At 39.7% G+C, this 19,272-nt stretch overlaps 1 protein-coding gene across 10 annotated transcripts in view; it reads right to left on the bottom strand.

Annotated features, from left to right (window-relative positions):
- JMJD1C (jumonji domain containing 1C) overlaps positions 1-19,272 on the bottom strand; it is a 157,992-nt gene that overhangs the window by 1,290 nt on the left and 137,430 nt on the right. For all 10 annotated transcript variants that reach the window (XM_027463800.3, XM_038181065.2, XM_072040035.1 and 7 more), the window contains 14 exons: positions 18,647-18,861; positions 17,509-17,661; positions 14,805-14,894; positions 12,894-13,021; positions 12,500-12,713; positions 11,801-12,015; positions 11,050-11,328; positions 10,475-10,643; positions 9,927-10,017; positions 9,683-9,813; positions 8,723-8,845; positions 7,586-7,725; positions 5,513-5,689; positions 219-350 (listed from right to left, as the gene is read on the bottom strand). In XM_027463800.3, coding sequence (XP_027319601.1) covers positions 219-350; positions 5,513-5,689; positions 7,586-7,725; positions 8,723-8,845; positions 9,683-9,813; positions 9,927-10,017; positions 10,475-10,643; positions 11,050-11,328; positions 11,801-12,015; positions 12,500-12,713; positions 12,894-13,021; positions 14,805-14,894; positions 17,509-17,661; positions 18,647-18,861 — 2,257 coding nt within the window. The remainder of the gene's footprint in view (positions 1-218; positions 351-5,512; positions 5,690-7,585; positions 7,726-8,722; positions 8,846-9,682; positions 9,814-9,926; positions 10,018-10,474; positions 10,644-11,049; positions 11,329-11,800; positions 12,016-12,499; positions 12,714-12,893; positions 13,022-14,804; positions 14,895-17,508; positions 17,662-18,646; positions 18,862-19,272) is intronic.

Raw genomic sequence — 19,272 nt, 5'->3', positions numbered from 1 at the left:
AAACACCTTTTTACACATTTTAAAACATTATGTGAAATAAATAAATAGAAACAGCAATTCAAGGGAGAGTCATTTACACCCTGGCATTCATGCTGCTGCTCATTGTTATTCTGTGTGAACAGCAGCGAGGAAGTAGCTCCACGCACTGCTCCGCATTTCAATGAGCCCGAGCATGCCCTGCCTTCACAACAGCTTCCAGAGCCGAATTCATTTCCTACCTGCAGTTTATCATCATAATTGATTTCTTCCTTTGACAGCCGCAGCTCCTGCGTTAAATGAAATGACTGTACAAGATGTTCTGGAGACACAAAGTCTTCAGTTACTTGAACGCAGCTGTGAAAATTTTGCACCTATCCAAAATAAAAATAAGAGTGATAATTAGTATTTTGGGATTGTTCTTTGGCAGAGACACCTGAGAAAAGAATTGGACTTGAGATCTCTAAAACCACATACTTATCAGACTGAAGGATGCCTTTATACATTTTATAGAGAGAGCAATTAAGCCTATTCGACTTAGGTCAGCTGGCTTCTGGTAGGAGACACACATTGAACAGCAACATATTTGTCAGTGCTCTAGCACTTCTTTCCTGCAGTCAGCTCCCACGTTTGTTCAGCATACCCTGATGTGCGATTCCTCCCTTTTACCAGCCATACGGGAACTGCTGCTGTGTAGCACTGCTGTGCAGCCATTTCCAAAACACTGCGCAGGCACCACAGCCTGACTCAGCTGCAGCCCTGCCTGACAGACCCGGCTCCTTGGGCCACTCGGACACGCTGCAAGCTGCCACCAAACTCGGCCAGGCAGAACTTGCCATGCTCACTGACAAGTAATTGCTGGTCAAAATATTTAAAAGGAAAAAAGAAGCTGTGAATAAAGCAGCAGGTTCCCAAAGGACAAAAACGCTTCTTTTCCTTTAATGTTTCCTTTACTGATAAGATGGTGTCCTTTTCTCTCTGCAGGTTCCTCTCCTGCCACCAGGTCATATCTGGAGGGCAAAAACTGCTTCCTGGTTGTGACCTATTGGCTCCTGTTCGTCTTACTCAGAAATAATATTTGTTACCATGATTCACCTTCAAACCTCTACAAATTACAACATTTCTGTGGCATGTCAAAAACCTCCCTTCCCCAAGTTTTAACAGTTGCTCACCAAGTTGTGCAACATCAATTCTGCAAACTTAGCAAAGCTCTGGGGAGTGGGGAGGGGTGCCTCTGCTACTGGAGCAAACAACAATCACACCCTGCTCATTACTGATACAGCTCCCAGATTTTAAGCTTGCATCTAGTAACATCCAGATTTTTTTAACATGGAGTCTGAAGTTTCTCTTGTGCTGCCCGAGGTTCAAACCTTCATGTCCCTACATAGCACTTTATTTTAAAATTATTTTCCTTTTCAGAAAGGCTGCCAGTCTGACTTTGTAAAGCGGCTTACCGATTACAGGTGAAATCCTAGAGATTAACATGTAGCTTGATGTTAGCATTGCACATCAGGCTTCTGCAACCTCATAATCATCAGGAAAGACAAGGCAGTACAGTTTCCTTCTGTGTATGCATCAAAAGTGAAGCAATCCAGGAACTGAAGAGGCCTTATTGATGCCACACTGCCTCAACTTCCAAAGAACAAAAAAGCCACAAGTGTGAGGGAAGAGCTGCAGAGGTGCCGCCACGAGGCGCTCAGGGAGCTTCCTAGAGCTTCAGGTGAAATGTCTGAGCTCTGTGCAGACGGGCTCCAGCCCCCTCTCCTCCCTCGCAGGCTTTTCACCTGTTTCAAGTCCGTACCTGCCCTTGTTTTGCTTTTCACCCCATGCAAATCCCACACAGCTCATTCACTTTCTCCTCACCAAGACAGGATGTTACCAATTCCATCTCGCTGCCTCCCTTCATCGCAGAGCTGACAGGATTCGCTGCTGTCACATCATTCATTTTGCTGTGCCTTAAACCTTCCTAGCCAGTGCCTGTCTTATCGGTCTTTGGGGGGAAGACAGATCTTACCTTGCCTGTCTGGTGCTTAACATGGGAATGCCCCGCTGACAGCCCCCAGGCAGTTCTGCTTACACAGATTTAGAATGCCAACCGCTATCATGACACTCTCATAAATATGTTTAGCAACGATTCCCCTGAGGTTCGCAGGGCGAGGACTACAACACTCCCACGACTGTGCCAGTTCCAGCTGAGCTGAGAGCGCGGCTTCACCCTCAGCCCACGTGAAGCACAGATTTCCCTGCAGGGCGCAGGAGATGGGTGAGTATCTGAACAGCCCCAGACCTCAGCCGGGCTGGAGGAAAGGGTGGTCCAACCCCTGCCTCCCTCCTGTCCTCATGCTGTGCATCCGCCGTTTCCTGCATGGCCAGACCCCAGGGCTAGCGCGCAGCCCGCCAGCTCTGCATACGCAGCTCCCAGGCCCTTCGCATACCTGCTTATCCTAACATCTCCAGGATGTCCTATTACCTGCAGCATGTTATTTTGCAATATATAATTCCGCTGTTAATCAAGATAATACAGTTATAAAAAAACAACATTATAATAACCTGTTCTACTATAACAATTTTTGCATTTAGTCTGAACAACACATTTCCACCACCGACTCAAGTCTTGCTATCTTTCAATTTATCACTAAAATATTTTACAAATTTGGATAAGAATCATCAAATTAAAACCAAGGAGGACATCCCTGGCAGAAGACTGTGATGCAGGCTGACCCAGAATGGAGCTGCAGAAAGAGCATATCCTTCAAAAGAACAAGAACAAAGGTGTTTTTTTTTTAAGCTAGGAATGTTTGCAGGAGAGCTGAGGGCTCCTTTGTTGCAAGCACTGGAGAAAGAATGAGACCCTGATACTAGCAAAGCAGAGGACACTTGAGCTCCTCTATCTGTACAGCCAAGGAGACAAAAACCTACAGAGAAACACACTCAAGGTACATTAAAAGGAAGCATCCATACAGAGGCTAGTCCAACACTACACCCCAAATCCCCACACACTTTTTTTTTCCAGAAAGCAAAAGGAATTGTTTATGTTACTATAAAATACTAACAACAAGTTACTTTAAGCCAGATGTGAATCCACAGAAGCTGGAAAGAAAAAAGGATATATAAAAGAAACTAAACAACCTCCCCCACATTAAGAGCAGTAAAATTCTAGACCAGCACGTCGGAATAAGTATGAGACAACAAACCTAACAGGTTCCAGGCTAAAAATGTCTGACTACACCACACAGTGATCACAGGCAACTGGGCTCCCTAGCTCCACACATTGCCCTAATTTCCTCTGTTCCACAACATTACAGATGAGCAAATAAAAATGCTAATTTACCACCAAATTTACTATCAACTGTCATCCAGTTTTAGTTATTAAGGATTCATGATATGCATGTAAATCTGAAATGCTTAACATGTAAACCTAAAATGCTTAACATGTAAACTTAACCCGGTATGTATTCTTGTTCAGACTTATTTTTAAGTGTTTAAATGTGCTTTGTATATATGAAGTGTTGGTGCTGATCCCTAAGGTCAGTATTTATGCATCTCTATAGAGAAAGAGTACTGTACATGTACATGAAAGAACACGATGCTTTCATTTCCTCCTACGTGGCAGATTCACAGGAACTTACTGAAGATGAAAAGGTTCTCAGCTTCACCCACTACGTTTTTAAAAACACCATGTTATTAACTCCTTGGTGCCAGAAGCTAGAGCATTACCACTTCAAAAGCAATTTGGAGTTTGAAGCCAACGAGATAAAGATAACAGTGGTCTTATTTTTGGCCCTGAAACCTGCAAACTCTAGGGAAGCCTGGAACTGTCCCACAACTTCATGTTTTACATTCTGCATACCTTATATAAATGCCTCATGCTATGTAAAACAATTTTCCTAGTACGTTTATGATTTTCTGTGGGTTCCCTTTTCAGTCTATCTGGGATTATCTCCCTTGTTTCAAGAGATCAGAGTAAGGTTAATGGAGAATGCAACACAAATGCTACTGACTATGGGAATCCACACTGCTTTAACCTGACAAGAGCTAAGAATATCAGCAACGCCAGACATTCCTTCACCTTTTTGTAAGGGCTTAGAAAGTGCCAGCCACTGGAGACATGGCACAGGGAAAGGCAATTTACAACCCAATATTTGGGGTTTGTCTGTTTGCTTGCTTGCTTGCTTGTTTCATTTGTTTTTGGTGCTAACAAATCCACACAGATCATCCCAGGTTAATGCAGCCACGTGAAACTCAATGATGAAGGAATCTAGTCTGGGTAAGATACCTGTTGCTTTCAATGGACAAGCAACTGCAATAGCCAGCAGACAGAGCAGGAACATTACACTTGTCATCACCACAACCCAGTCATCTTTTTGTTATGCAGAAAACCCCAGAGCTCTGGTCATGGTGACACACGGCAAGCTGCTGCTCCCTCTGTGCTCAGAAGAGCTGGAAGCTGATCTGCAGATCAGAAACCAAACCGTGGCGTCTTCAGAAAGGCCTCACCTCGCTTGAACCCAAGTGCAGATCACTGATGAATCTTTAATAACAAGATGGTTTACAACCCCTACTACAGGGAGGGATGTTCCTCATTCCTTGACTGTCAGCTACCTAAATAATGGTGCTTGACAGCTGGCAAGGCAGCAAGAAAGCAGGCTCCCTTTCCTGTTTTAAAAGGACAAAATTCATACGGGGGAGGACAGACGGACAGACTGACTAGAACAATGCAAAAAAATCACATGTAAGCAATCATGCTTTCTTCCTCTTTCCATCATAGAGGTGAAATTTGCAGACTGTGAGGAAAAAAAAACAGTAACAAGATTTATGTGCAGGGAGGACTAAAGCTTGCTGCACAAATTCATATAACTTTCTGTGAAACTGCTCTGTTGGTAGTACTTTCTCTTACAGAACTGAGAAAAAAAAAATCAACCTAGCTCTGCCAAAGCAGAATCACTTCTGATGGCAAGAAAAGCTGCTGAAGGGACAGTGCTAGCTCCTGGAGATTGATGTACCTTCTGTGGATAAAGGAACTCAATATGGTGCAGAAAACCAACACCCAAACCCTGTTGCATAACCATCTTGTTAACTATACATAAACTTTCTCCACTATTCCCTGTAGCTGAAGGCAGAAAACAAGAGAACACTTGACATCTAGGTGTTTATCTTTTTGGGTTCCTTCCCCCTGCCTCTCCAGGGGTTAAGTTACCTTGGGTTTAGAAGAAGACTGATTAACTTAACACTCTCCTGGCTAGCACCAATTTATTTAGAAAGTTACTCAGGAAATAAGGGAAAAAAGTCATAATGGTCTGATCATTTTTCATTATAGAAGAAGAAATAAACAGCATTTCAAATGTTTGAATTGTTGTTTGTTAGTACTGGCTAGTTATCTATACAAACAGATAGAGCTTGTAACACATTCCTATACATTAACACTTACCAGTAAGAAAATCTAACCTGAAAATAAATGCACTATATTTTTGAAAAAAGTTATTTGATGACATTTATGTTATTTAATCCTGTATGTCTTTAAACCTGTGCATTTTACCTGATGAAGTGCTCCTGCTGGTAGAATAATAGCATCACCAAGAAACTGAATAACCGTACAGGTTTTTACTCCGTATTCTTCAAGAAGTCTTTGGCGAAGCTTTTTGTTCACATACCAACTCTGATCACGTATTGGATCATGCTCTGGTAAAACTTCTAAGCCTTGCTCTTTTGCTATCTGTAAGTACAGAAAGGATTCCAAGTTACTTTTATAAGAAGCTGAAACTTTTGCTACTTAAGTTGTACACGTACCTAAGTATACTTAATTTACAAAGTTACAGTACTGCTCATGATGGACAGTGAAAAATAATAAATAAAAAAACAACTTCCTGGCAATGCATTAGACTTAACCATCAACAACCTTTTCTTATGAAGTTAATCGCAAGGGAACAAGTATTACCCTTAATCAATCGCTAACTGATGAATCACAGTTACTACAGAAAAAAAACAAACATATATATCCAATCCATATGTCATGACTCCAGAGACAATTATCTCATGGAAAACATACATTTTTTATTCATAATTATGTTAAATATACTTAATTATGTGATGCAGGACTTGAAACTGTTCCTGTGTACTTAATCACCTCTCTCCTGTACTAAAGGAGTTACTGAGATTTTCTCTCTTATCAGCAAATCCCAGAGTTTATTCATCAATTCATCTCCAATTATATATTTCAAAAATACCACCACACCAAAAATAGAAGGTGGCATGAGATTCAGTTCTGGATACTGTGGCAAGCTCTGGTAGCAAATGACAAACCTAGTGACACAGCATCTGAAGTACTTCTTTCTGTTTTAAACCTGTTGTTCCAAGAGTTCCACAGTGCCCCTTAATTGTTCTAAAGAAGAAACTCCAAATAATATGCACTGTCCACTCATTCCCTTGTGTTCACTCTTTTGTTCACCACAGCCACCCCCAGCTTTCTTGTCCAAACCTAAGAGACACCACCTCTACTTTAGGACCATCAAGTTTTTGAATATACAGAAAAGCCTGGATGTACAATTCATATTTTCCTGGCTTTAGCTGTAATTTTGTTCTTTAGTGCTCATTTTTCCCCACAGTTCAGCTTGCCAAAGAGCTTATGTTTGAGTCACCAGGGAACAGAGGCCATGGGACTGAAATACACGTTTACAGTCCAAGAGAATTTTTACTGCTACATTTCCTAATGTTTTTCCTGCTTGTGGTAGAAACGTTGGTCTCCAGATCATTTATGGTCCCCTTTTGTTTACCCAGCTAAAACTCATCTAAATTACTGCCACAGCAGAAGACAGTTAAGATTTCTTTTGATGATTTTTCCTCGAGCAACCACTTCAGTTTTATATTAGTGATTTGAAGTCATCCATCAAGACCACCTTCTAGAACGTGAGAACTTGCTAAAAGCAGGACTCAGAAAATCACTTCCAGTATGGCATCTCTAAATGTACTGGCACTGATCATTGCCTACAGCCCAATGGTGACCATTGGTCCTACGTTGTAAGTAATGACCTGGGAGGTTCTAAGGCAGCTTTGACTTGTTCATCACATGCTGAATAAAGAGTATCTGTGCAGTAGGACATATTGTAGAATTTTGTCCTTGGGTGCATTATCCCCACTGCTTTCATGTTCATTAAGAGACAAGGCAGTTTTTTTGTCTGAGCTAATGAAGACTGGTCCCTAAGAAGAACAGTGGTTGTTGGATTGAAGTTTTTGTTTTGTTTTGTTTTTAATAGGAAAATTCATAAATATTTCAGCATTTGGTAACACAAGCATTTGGGAGAAGTGTTATCATTTAAATGCTAGTAAATTATAATAACTTTAAAAAAACATTACATTAGAAAAGAGTAAGGATAATCTCTATGTTCTCCTGAACCTTCAGACTACCTGTAACTCTTAAGAGATGAGTACATACCACGTGATGTATTTCATTCATTGACTGATGCAGCAGTCAGTTATAATTTATGGATATAAAAGCAAGAATTTTGCTTCCTCCCACCTTCCATAGCATAGGGGTGGGTTTGGAGGTTTTGCCCCACACCCCCTTTAACAGTTACTTAAATTATATTTTATAAACATCTACTGTAAATCTAACCTTTTGCAGAAATTCCCTTATCTTGTCAGCATCTTTGCCAGCATAAATGTGCCATAAAGCACCAGGTAATTCACTTGAATCTTTCAACCGCTTCCTTAAGAGGTCATCCAAATCTTCTTCTTCAAACTTCTTCAGTACTCCTAGGATTTTACAAAAACATTTTTTAAGAGTGAGACAGTGGAGGAACTGAAACAGAACATCTTTCCAAATTTGTCGTGTGAGACTATGCAGATAGAAGTTCAGTGAACACAACAGAATGATCTTTTTGTTCATTTTCTTTAAATAGAACGTTTTAACATGAATGCTGTAATTACCTTTAAAGCCACATTTAATTTTTAATCTCCCTTTTACATCTCTCCAATTTGTTAGAACACATTTCTCCTACCAGAAATAAACAAGCAGGGTTGGGACCAAAAAACTAAGATGAAAAAGGTGTTCTTCTGCAGTCAGTAGTAGTAGTGTTTTCCATACCATTCTGCAGCAGCTAGTCAATAAACTAGACTTCTCCCCATTTCCTGAAGTTTTGCTGGTATTAACATGGTGCACACACAAGCAACTCCAAAGCAAATAAGAGACAGCAAACCTTACACTGCAGTTCTATTAGTTGCACCTTTAATCTACATTTGCTGATTATGGAATCAGAGGACAACAGAGCAGGGAAAGGAAATACAACTATTTCAGTGATTTAAGGACTTTCACATAGGCAATGAACCTCGTACAGAGAGCTAACATACACCAACTTAAGCTCCCCGGTGCTGAAAAATTACATTATAGCCCAAACAGAATAAAGCAAACACAGTGCATCCATAGGGAGCAGAATAAACAGAGGGTTTGCCAAATACATCATCCTGACATAAACATTAGAACTTTCTTTAGCTCTACCAGCCCTACACAGGAATGGAACATCTATTACAGGTAATAGCATAAATAGATAAATAATTAAATAAATTTAATGAGTTTGAAATACGTCATAATTTATAAACCGCAGCGTATTTTAGGCAGAATTTATTCATTGACGAATCTTGAGACAATGAAGCTCCCCAGTTTAAGCTAGTACTTCATGCACTTCAGTAAAGCAGTGTCAAATTTAAAAGTGACATATTCAGTCCATTTACACCTATTTACAATGATCTTTACCTGATTTGGAAAGTACTCCATTTCCTTTTGCTATGCCAACATAAACAAGGATGTTCACTACATCAGAAACTTCAATATGGAGGTTTGTAGTTCCTATATCATGGTCTTTAGTAGCAGCCACACCTATGTTACAAATAAAAATTGGGGGTAAAATTAAAGTCAATACAAAAGCAATCAAAGCCTTAATTTTATGCCTGGCTATAAACCAAGTTCCTATTTAAAATAAATCCCCAAAGAGGAAAACTATTTTTAATTCTAAGAGGTGAAAAAATATATACTCAGGTCAAAAGGACATGTCATAACACTACACCTTAGAGCAGTATTACATATAACTGTCATTAATGACTCAGTTCTTCAGACCAATTCTTGATTGCTATCTTTTATGTGTTCATTTTAAAGGACATCTGGATTTATTTTTATTTATTATTTTTTTAAATCAAAGCCATTATGCCATAAATTACAACTCATTTCTTATGCCATTAAAATAATTTGTAAACCAGAGTTGAACAAGCTTGTTTGCAAAAAGAAGGAGCAGCTGGAAAAGGCCTGAGGGAAACAATCTTTTCTAAACAGATCTTTGAGTGTACAATATACAACACAGATAAAAATTACAAGAAAAGTTCTGAGATTTGTTTATGACTAGAATTATAAACACTAATACTTCATGAAGTCCTTTGTCATATGGAATTACTGAAGATGGGAACTCTTTGTATTAAAGTAACTAATCATTCGTCTCCTTCAGAAGACGGTAACAGCACAAGAAAAAGACCAACTCAGAAGCATATAAACTCTCATGGCTGAGGTACACGTACTGTTAACATCCCAGTCAGTAACGGATTTCTCCAACATTCAGTCAGTAACTATCCTCTGAACAAGCTCAGCTTTCTATCAAGCACTAACAATTGATATCTATAATTTTAAGGGAAGAGGTAACTGTTACAACTTCTAGGGCATACTCACCATATGCACTGCATAGTCTGGGTCCCAAATCTGGACGGACAAAAAATCCTGGCAGATGAGAAGCCAAATTTAGTTTTCCTTCTGGACTACAGTATTCAGGCAAGGGTAAGCTTTTCAGTAAGTCCTCATATCTGGAGAAGAAAATTAAAAATTATTTGTGAATTTGTGTCATCACACAGAGAGGAAAAAAAAAAAAACAAAAAACAGATTGACTTAAGAATATCTAAGTATCAAACTCCAATACCTTGCTGGCATCATAGCCTTGAAATCTTCACCAGAAGGCCAATCTTTCAATTTTAGTAGAGCTGTTTCCCCATTTTTTACTTTCTGCCGTTCTGCAAGTAACACAGAAATTACTAAGAACCCATACACCACAGGGGTTTTACTTTATTCAACTAAAACATATAACTGAACTATTAAACTGTATATAAAGGCTTCATATGTAAAATGGGATTATTAAGCTGGAGATTCAAGAAAGACACAAAACACACTCAAGTAATTAAGGAACTGGTGAAGTTGTTCATTTTCTTAGTCAGACCGAACTGAGGAGATGGTATATTAGTATATCTTGAATTCTGCAAAGGTACAAAATAGAAGTTTTCACCACATTCTCTTGAAACAGATTATCTAGAGCTTTCTTTTTAAATTAAGATTTCTTCAAAGCCTTAAGATCCAAAATAATGCTTTAAATCGCAGTTTCTAACATTGACTGTGTTTAGAATCTATGGAACAATACATGATAATAATTAAGTTTATAATGATCTTCCATGATAGTAATTCAAAACAACATACTTGAAACATCTTCAAAACCATCCCAGAACTCTTTGACGTTGGTGCTTGAAATAATACTGTCTTTGCAATTCAAGATATCAGCTTGCTGGTTTCCAAAATCTAGACTAATTGACTCAGCTTTCCACAGGCTGAAGTTCATTTTCTTATGCATACCGGACACTAGAACAGGCTGTTAGAAAAAAAGAAAAAAAAAAGTAGTAATTATCCTTTACAAAGAAAATACCTCCTTGAATTAAAACTGTAATACAAATCTATCTGAAACGTACACTGAAGGCTCTGGCCACACTGAGCTGTTATAGAAACTTCCATCAACAGCAACCATACCCAAGACATCACACGTCTTTTTGGAGGTTCCATCTCCGTAGCAGTGGTTCCTTATTAATTACTAGCAGTTAAGTGAAGTTTTAACTACATTAGGTTCCTATGTGGAATATACCTGACTAGCTTTTGCCCACTGCAACAAAACGTGCTAATAACATGTTTTCAAATGTGGGCTTACACAAACTTTGTCCTGTAACATGTCCTCCAGAGTTCATACTGAGGTCACTTTATAGACCAAACTGTTCAATACCTACCCTTCCCTGTTTCCAGCACTCTTTGAAAAGCTTCCAGTTGTTAATGTTTTTATGGTCTCTGAGCCACAAAACATGCTTATCGCAGATCCAAGAATACTGAATATCACTGTACAACTTGTTGCCGTCATCCTGAATACATTTTCTGTCATCCTTTGGCTCATCTTTTATTTCGGATTTTACATTTATCTTTGGTGCTCTATTTGGTGGAATCTTGTTTTCTACCACTGAAGCAATTATGTCATCGAGAATGTTTGGCATAGTACGACCACTCTTGCCGCTCTATTAGAAAACAAACAAAAGTGTGTTTAAACAATGTGAAAGAAAATAAAATTAATGTGATACCTTTTTTTCCAGATGAATGACATTTCATTGTGAATTAGAAGCTTACAGTTATACACTTCCTGTATAGAGAACCACAAGCTTTCTTACATGGAACAAGTTAAAAATATACAGTTAAAATTCAAAATATTAGAATCTTCCTTCATGTTGCCAAGTAAATGCTTTATCTAGCTTCACAGACATTTTCTTCATAATGCATATAAATTATCCCTACACATATATATTTTAAGCAAACATTTATGTACATATATATATATATATATATATATATATATATATATATAAACGCTAATTCCTTCGAGAAAACTTGGGAAAAAAAAGGCAATACACCTGTCACTGCTTTAGCTATCATAACAAATGTCACACATTTTCAAATCCTGAAATAGAAAACATGCATCTTGTAAACACTTACTGCTGTTCCTGTAGAGTAAACTGGAGCAAAAGCAATACCAGCATCTGTAGAACCTAGACGCAGCTTGCCTGCTGTTGTTGTTAACAAATCTCGTAACGTTGAGCCCTGTTCATTGTTCTGGGATGCAGGAGGGGAGCTTCTACAGTTTTGGGACTCCAAATTATCCTGGTCTTTCTCCTCCTTTGAATGTTTTCCAGAAGGACACTCTTTGTTCTCTAAAACAAAAATAATCATTGGGAGTTTACACTGGTGTATCATGAGGCAGGCATAGGAACACTGGTACCCTGCATTTTATAGTGCTCATTAATATACTGTAGCACTAGCGCACCTGAAACACACCAGAGGATGAACTAGATCCTTCAAAACGCAGACAAACACTGTGACCATGAAAAGGCTTTCCTCAGCATCTTAGACATGCAGCTGAGTGAGTACCTGTCACAAATGAGAGATGCTGTAGCTGGAAATACTACCATATTATACACATGCATTCTACCAGTGGCTTCTCTGGTAACTAGTTTTGATGCCACCAGGAGAAGGCATTGAAGTTTCAAGACTAAAATTAAAGGGAAAAAAGAGCATCACCTTTTCTTTTTGCTGAACAGAAAATAAGAGTGATTTTTCCCTAGTGCATTGAATTACTTTACTACTGGTTCCCCCAAAATCATTCAGGTGGTATAACAATATCAAGCATATACCTACCTTTCTTTTCTTCTCTGGCTTTCTGCTCTGCAAGATCAGCTAACCAATGCAGCGGTGACTGCGATTCAGGAGGTGTTAACTTGCTGTCTGTGCTCACATCACTCCTTGGACTTGTGTTACCATTTGTCTCAGACTTTTGAGGGGTATTCTGCTGTTGAGACTCAGGCATGCACAGAGAAATTTTATTACTGTGATTAAGGACATTCTGCAAAACCTGTAAAGGACAAATTAATTTACAATATGTAACTTTGCCTTAATGTATTTCGAAGACACTGATATCATTTAAACATTGCATATACAAACTGAAACGTGACTTATACTGTTCAAATACGAAAATCCACAAGTAACAGAACATCTGAAAAGACAACCGTGTCTACACATATTTTGGACTCACCTGAGACACACCATTCATTGCAGGGAGCTTGCCAGCTTGCGTGTTCTGCTTGCTGGTACACTGACAATGGGATTTAATTTCAAATTTTTCTCTAATATTGTGCATAGCATCTAGAAGATCTGTCAAAACTAGAAGACAATTAAGAAGGAAGACATTAGCAGTTCTTGTCAATCATTTTGTGGCCTGCTGTACAGTACATACTGTGATAAGATGCTAACCGCAAACCTTTTAAAAACATAAGCTATTAAAAATGCTAAATTTAACGCTCAAAACTACTATAAAAGGACCGTCCAATTTACCATAAAGCTCACATTGAAAGAGCCAAGATCTTTAATTAAATAATTGTATACTACTCTTTTGAATAATATAAATGTCACTCCGCATTCCCATCACGTGGCACGCAACAAGTCAGCCATTCATTATTTACTCCTCATTGTTCAACAGGTGCAGCGTTGCTTCATTTAATAAAACCATCAAACTACAACAGACTGAAGAGAGCCATGTCTTGACAAAAAAAATTAGTATGTGATCATGTAATGTAAGACTGTTTGGTAATGGATATGCACAGAAGAACAAAACTGAGGTTACACAGGCAGTCTTCTCTGTGCCATTTCCAGATGAGCGGTTCACTTCACAATTTAAAATTAAAACCAGTTTCAGAATGGAGCCTGTTCTGGGGAATGTCACAATTTGAATATATTATGGAATCTAACCAGCCTTTATTTCTACCTGAACTAACATGCAACAAACCATTAAAATAATGACTGGATCTGTATTTCCAGCTTAAAATAACTTGGGAATTTATTTAACAGGTTTAAAGGCACATTTGGGTTTTCTATTCTCTGTTGCAGGAAGCACGGCCGAAAGCATGACAGACACCAGTAGAGTCAGATCATGCTCCATTTTATTGCCCGAATAGCCTAACTTTTATAGTGAACTTAACAGGGGCGGACAGTGTTTCACACAAGATTATTGGTCAAAAGCACTCAAACAACTACAAGAAAACAACCCCACCTGCAAGAAAACAACCCCCTGTGATTAGCAGTCACATAGACCTTGTCCTTGAAGCCAGCTACCGGTAACAATATTTTTCTGAATTCCTCAATTGGGCGATGTGGGAACACTGTCATGGGAACTTCTCATAGTTGCCCTCGTAGCTTGGTTTGCTCAGCTACAGCAAGCCATGGGATTTTTGCTGTTTCAAAAAATCCCTTAACAATTCTCTGCTCTGCATCAGTGCTACCAGACATTACAAAAACAGTGCTAACAATGACCACACCTAACCATGCTTCTTTATAAGGCTTGCATATAAGAAAAAATCTGAACTTTACTGGGTTTAGGATTACTGCTGTTTTTCATTAATTGCAAGCTCCTTCACTGCTTTCTGCCTTATGATGCTTGATCAGACTTCCAACCAAAACTGTGAATCTTGTTGTTTTTTTTTTTTTTTTTTTAACCCCAATGGCAGGGAGGAACAGAAAACAAATTTCACAGTATGTGATATAAATGAACAGTGAGAAACAAATCGCCCCTAAACTGGTGCCCCATAATGCTCCTTGACAGCACTGTTCTAAAATTTTCTTTTAACAGATGAGGTCAGATTCATTAGTACATTCTGGCTTCTTCATTCTGCTTTGGAAAGGTACAAACATTCTCAACAAGCACCCTGAATTTCTACACTGCCTGTCGCCAAACCCCTTCAGACACCTGTCAGCCTACATCTCCTCCTCTCTTCTTCATCTGCGCCCCTCACTGTTCAGCTGCCCAGAATCACTTGCCTTCCTGCAATGATTTGACACAATTTGCAGATTTCTAAATGGCAAATGAGAAGTTTCAAGAAGCTACTGTTGCCTCTCTTCACAGAAAGACCTGGGAGAAAAACACATCTTGCTTGTTCACAGGAGGTCTTACCAGAGCCTGGAATAATTTGTGTTGGCATCAGGTGTTTGTGATCATGAGGCTGTCCCTTCACACACTTCATCCAGGCATACAACTCCTTATCTGTAAAATAACATTGCCCATTGTTTTACTTTACTTATAATGATACACAGACAGAGATAACATATTTGGATTGGTTTTAGTTAGAAACAGTTTTTTACACTCTGTAAGCCTTTTGTACTGGTATCCTGCAAAGAAAATAAAAGAATGAAGGAGTTTTAATACTACTAAAATCTAAAACAGCAGCATTTGTAATGTAGACCCTTATCAATAACCATGGAGCTTCCAAGTATATTCCACTTTATTAAATTTAGGGAGCTGCCAACTAAAAGTGGCTGTCCTCCACCCAGAGAGGGCTGACCACACCAAGAAGATGGATTTTCAACTGAATCGATTCTCTGATCTGGCCCTACCATGCAGCTGCATTAAGGTTACTGGTGGCACAAAGGAGAGGGAAGTTGCATCATGGATTTCTGTCAGATTAAAGCAACCATGAAACCACAAGTGTGTATGTACTGGTTAAGAATCATTTGTGGCATCAGGGAGGGCCGAGTTGGTGAGAGAGAGAGAGAGGCTCTGTACAGAATTTCAGGAAGCCTGTCCCTGCCAGAAAAAAAGTGCAGTGTAAAGACAAGACAGAGAAAGAATGAGAGTGAAAAACGTCTGGCCAAGCAACTGGTCACCGATCTGCTATGTGATTTTGGGCAGCAAAAGGAATGCAGTTTCCCTCTCAATTCCCAGTCTTACATCCTCCCCATTGAACTGCTACTTTTAAGAGACTCTTCAAATCTTTTTACCAGTTTGCTCAGCTCTTCACTTAGAAATACAAACTAAAGAGAATACACCAAAAAGATGCAGGGAGCATGTTTAAAGTATTATTTTCTTGCTGTAACATACACACATCCTATCAGATGTTCCTTTAAGACAAGTACTAGATTTGTTAGCTATACAACTGAACATGGACATAAATCAAAACAACGTAATATATGCATGCACCTCCCTAATGTATTTGATCACTAAAATGCCATAACACAGCATTCCACTTGATGGTGCCAGGAACTGCCCGAAGGTAACAATGGAAGCACATTCATCCATGTACTGAAGTAGTAAGAAAAGTCATTGATAAATACCTAAATATTGAATATTTAAACCTCTAACATTCCTGCTGAAGCAGCGGGAAACCAGTGTATTCTCCATTACATCTAGCAACTGTAAAAACAACTACCAGTTCCAGGAAAAATGGTGTAATATAAAGTGGTATTATATAGAGAAGGGTGGGTGGTTCTCAACTTTGTAAGAGTGCCAAAGTAGAGGTCTGCTTCACATGAACCCTACAGAAGCATTAGAAATAAAACTGGGGAGAGGGAAGATATACTTCTGCCTGTAATGCTATGATGAACAGTAAAGAGAAAGTCTTCCTGCCGGAAGACTGAAAAGAAGCCTGCTTCTGTATACTGTTTTTTTAAACTTTGAAGACATTTTACTAAAATTTTCCTGGCTGGTTAACACACACACACTATAAAAAGCCTCTGACTGCATGTTCCCACTAGGGTAAATAACGTTCAGAGTATATCCCAAGCCACGTCAGATGGATGCACACACATGCGTACACACAGACTTAAGCCAGTTAAGGGCTGCTGGAGCAGCCTCCCACATGAAAGCATTAACGACTGCACTTGGTGTTGGAAAACACCAGAGTTAGTTCCCTAGAAACTTCAGGCTTTGATGAAAATCTCAGGGAACATCTTACAACCGCAGTGTAGGAGGCCCCTCACTGACAGCCAAGGACAAAGTGGATGGGAGTCTCTCCATTTACTAAAGATTTGCCATCTAATACTTACACATTATTTTACTAACATTTCACATATGTGACATTATGTTGCCATGACAAACACGGAAATGCTTTTCAAAACAGCATTATATTTTAATCTGTTCCTGGCACAGTATTTCACTGCAGTACTGTGCCAGGGCACAACGCCTGCCACCCAGGGGAAGGCAGCTCTTTCGAATAAGCAGCCTGAGCAGGAATGTTACAGCAGGGAGCTGAATGACCAGATCCATCTTCCAAGCCATTCCCTGTTTCAATTGCAAATGAGCTGGGTAACTCAAAAAGCACAGGTTTGCAAGTCAGTCCTGTTAGACCTCGCTACAAACCAAGTTAGACTTTTCCATTAAAACACAGGAATTAGATTAAAATGAGTACATGCATAGACTTTTGGATTTTAAAACCTCCATTTACACTCATATTAAATTCTTTGCAAAGCTTTTTTTAATAATAAAAGGTAAGCTAAGGTGAAGATAAAGAATGCATTTCTGAAGGGATGACTCCAGAAAGCACTCAGATCAAGCCCTAACAGCAATAAGTTACCATAAAACAGGGAGGTGGAATGCCAGTCTTGCAGTGGATGAACAAGATTCAACCTTGCAAGGCACATGTGAGCCAAGACAGTGCACAGAAGACTGAAAAGTGGACAAAGTCTTTAAGTAGCCCCACATCAGTTACTTTCTGAACGATTTTACACTTACAAAAAAGAGGGAAAAAAGATTTAAGAGATACCAAAACACACAAGTAGTAATTAAATGCTTTACAGAAAGTCAGTTACACTTAGGGATCAGTAGCTCTACAGCAAGTGAGAATAAACAGCACATACAACACTCTAGTTCATAAAGAACTGACCTCTAGAACTTTTTCTTTCCTTTGCCTTGTAACAATCCAGGCAGACCACAAATCCACATTTTTGGCAGACCCAATGAATGTTAAATAATGTGGCTTCGCATGCATCACACATCTCACGGACTCCTCTCACCGCTCTCTTCCATGCGATTTTGGCTGAAATACAAAATAAGCAGAATAAAAGGCCTGAAATTTAAATGCAAGACGCAGAATGAATGGTCGTAATAGATGAAGCATTCGTGATTTTCCCCTCAGATGCAGCCAGGGGTGGAGGAAGAAAATGATCCTTCATAAACAGGCCATCAACATATACCCCCGTAGCTGCATTACACAGCATCCCCTCAGTGTTCATGTCAAGACACTAGAGAGAGATTAAAAAACAAAGACTAAAGTAATACAGAAAGAATATTCCTGCTCTACATGGGAGTTACAGGTACCAAGAAGAATTTCTTTAACATGTACTTTAACTCCAGGTAATGAAGAGCCAGGTTGTCACCTCACTGCCTCCCGAACACGTTAACCTCAAGACAGCTCAACTGGTGAGCTGGGTGCTAAAGGTGGCATGTGGGGAGGGCAGGGAGGCGCCTGCCCTGCACACCAAGCTGGTAGTTCTGCTCTTAGTGCAGTGCGTCCTCCTTGTGTTGGGGGGAATTAGCAGAGCCCTCACCCAGCTCCCAGCCTGCACCCACATGCTGTGGGCCAGGACAGAGTAACCACGGCTTCGGTGGGGAGGAGGCCCATACTCCACAGGGCCCACGCTGTTGCATTCTGCTCTGTGCTTCTGCAGAGAAGGCACGTTGGAAACACAACATCTGTTGGCAGGAAGCACTACTGGCTCGCTGCGGGCCTTGGCTTGGAGCTGGCTGGAGAGCTGGCGGCAACACTGGGAAGCGAGGCTGCTCCAGCCCCAGCGGCAGCCTGGCCCTGGCCCAGCACTACCACCACGGCCTGCAGCCCAGCCCCAAAGCCCACTGAGGGAGGCTGCTGCCCCTTCCCAACATAACAACACAGCCTATTTCAATCAAAAGGTGACAGGCTGGTACAGTGAGCAGCTCAGAAGGGGGCAGCGGGTCACTGCCAACACAAACACCTCAACAGAGCACAACACCAAAACCAGAAAGAGCATTTGAGATTTCCTTACCGTCTTTTTTCACCCAGGACATGGCTGTTTTCTCGGATGTTACCAACTGACAAAATTTATCTCCTATGATATCTAAAATATATTTAGAAGTTTCTAGGTCCAGTTCATCATCTTCATAGTTTTCGTGTGTCCATAAACTCAGCGCCTCATCATCATATTGATCGGGAGAGGAGAAACCATCTATCCTAACCACTCCATTCTTACTAAAAGACAACCTAAAACCGAAAACAAATAGTTTAACTGCACATCCTACAAGGTGGCTTAGTTTACCTACTAATTACAGAAATTACAGAAACTGGCCTTAAAGCAGACAGTAAGGAAACATGAAAATTTGGAGTAACTTTTTAGGCCAAACACTGGATTCAGTATAGTCATCACTCACTCTCTGTAACATTTACCACTGCTTTAACATTGCAGATGGAAAGTTATCTTCTCTTTCTTGTTTGGCCAAAGTTTGGGTCCACCTACTCCTCACCTTTAATTTTCACAGCACCTGTGTCAGCAATCACCCAGTCTGACTCATATTTTCAATCCTACTGCTCTCACTCTCAGAGAATAGGAGTTAAAACACTGTATTTAAGTCTTTCTAGGCAGAACAGATCACTAATACAAAATACTGTTTACAT

The sequence above is a fragment of the Anas platyrhynchos genome, chromosome 6, assembly GCF_047663525.1.
Source record: "Anas platyrhynchos isolate ZD024472 breed Pekin duck chromosome 6, IASCAAS_PekinDuck_T2T, whole genome shotgun sequence".
In the NCBI taxonomy this organism is placed as follows: Eukaryota; Metazoa; Chordata; class Aves; order Anseriformes; family Anatidae; genus Anas; species Anas platyrhynchos.
This window is presented reverse-complemented; position numbering and strand designations above follow the sequence as displayed.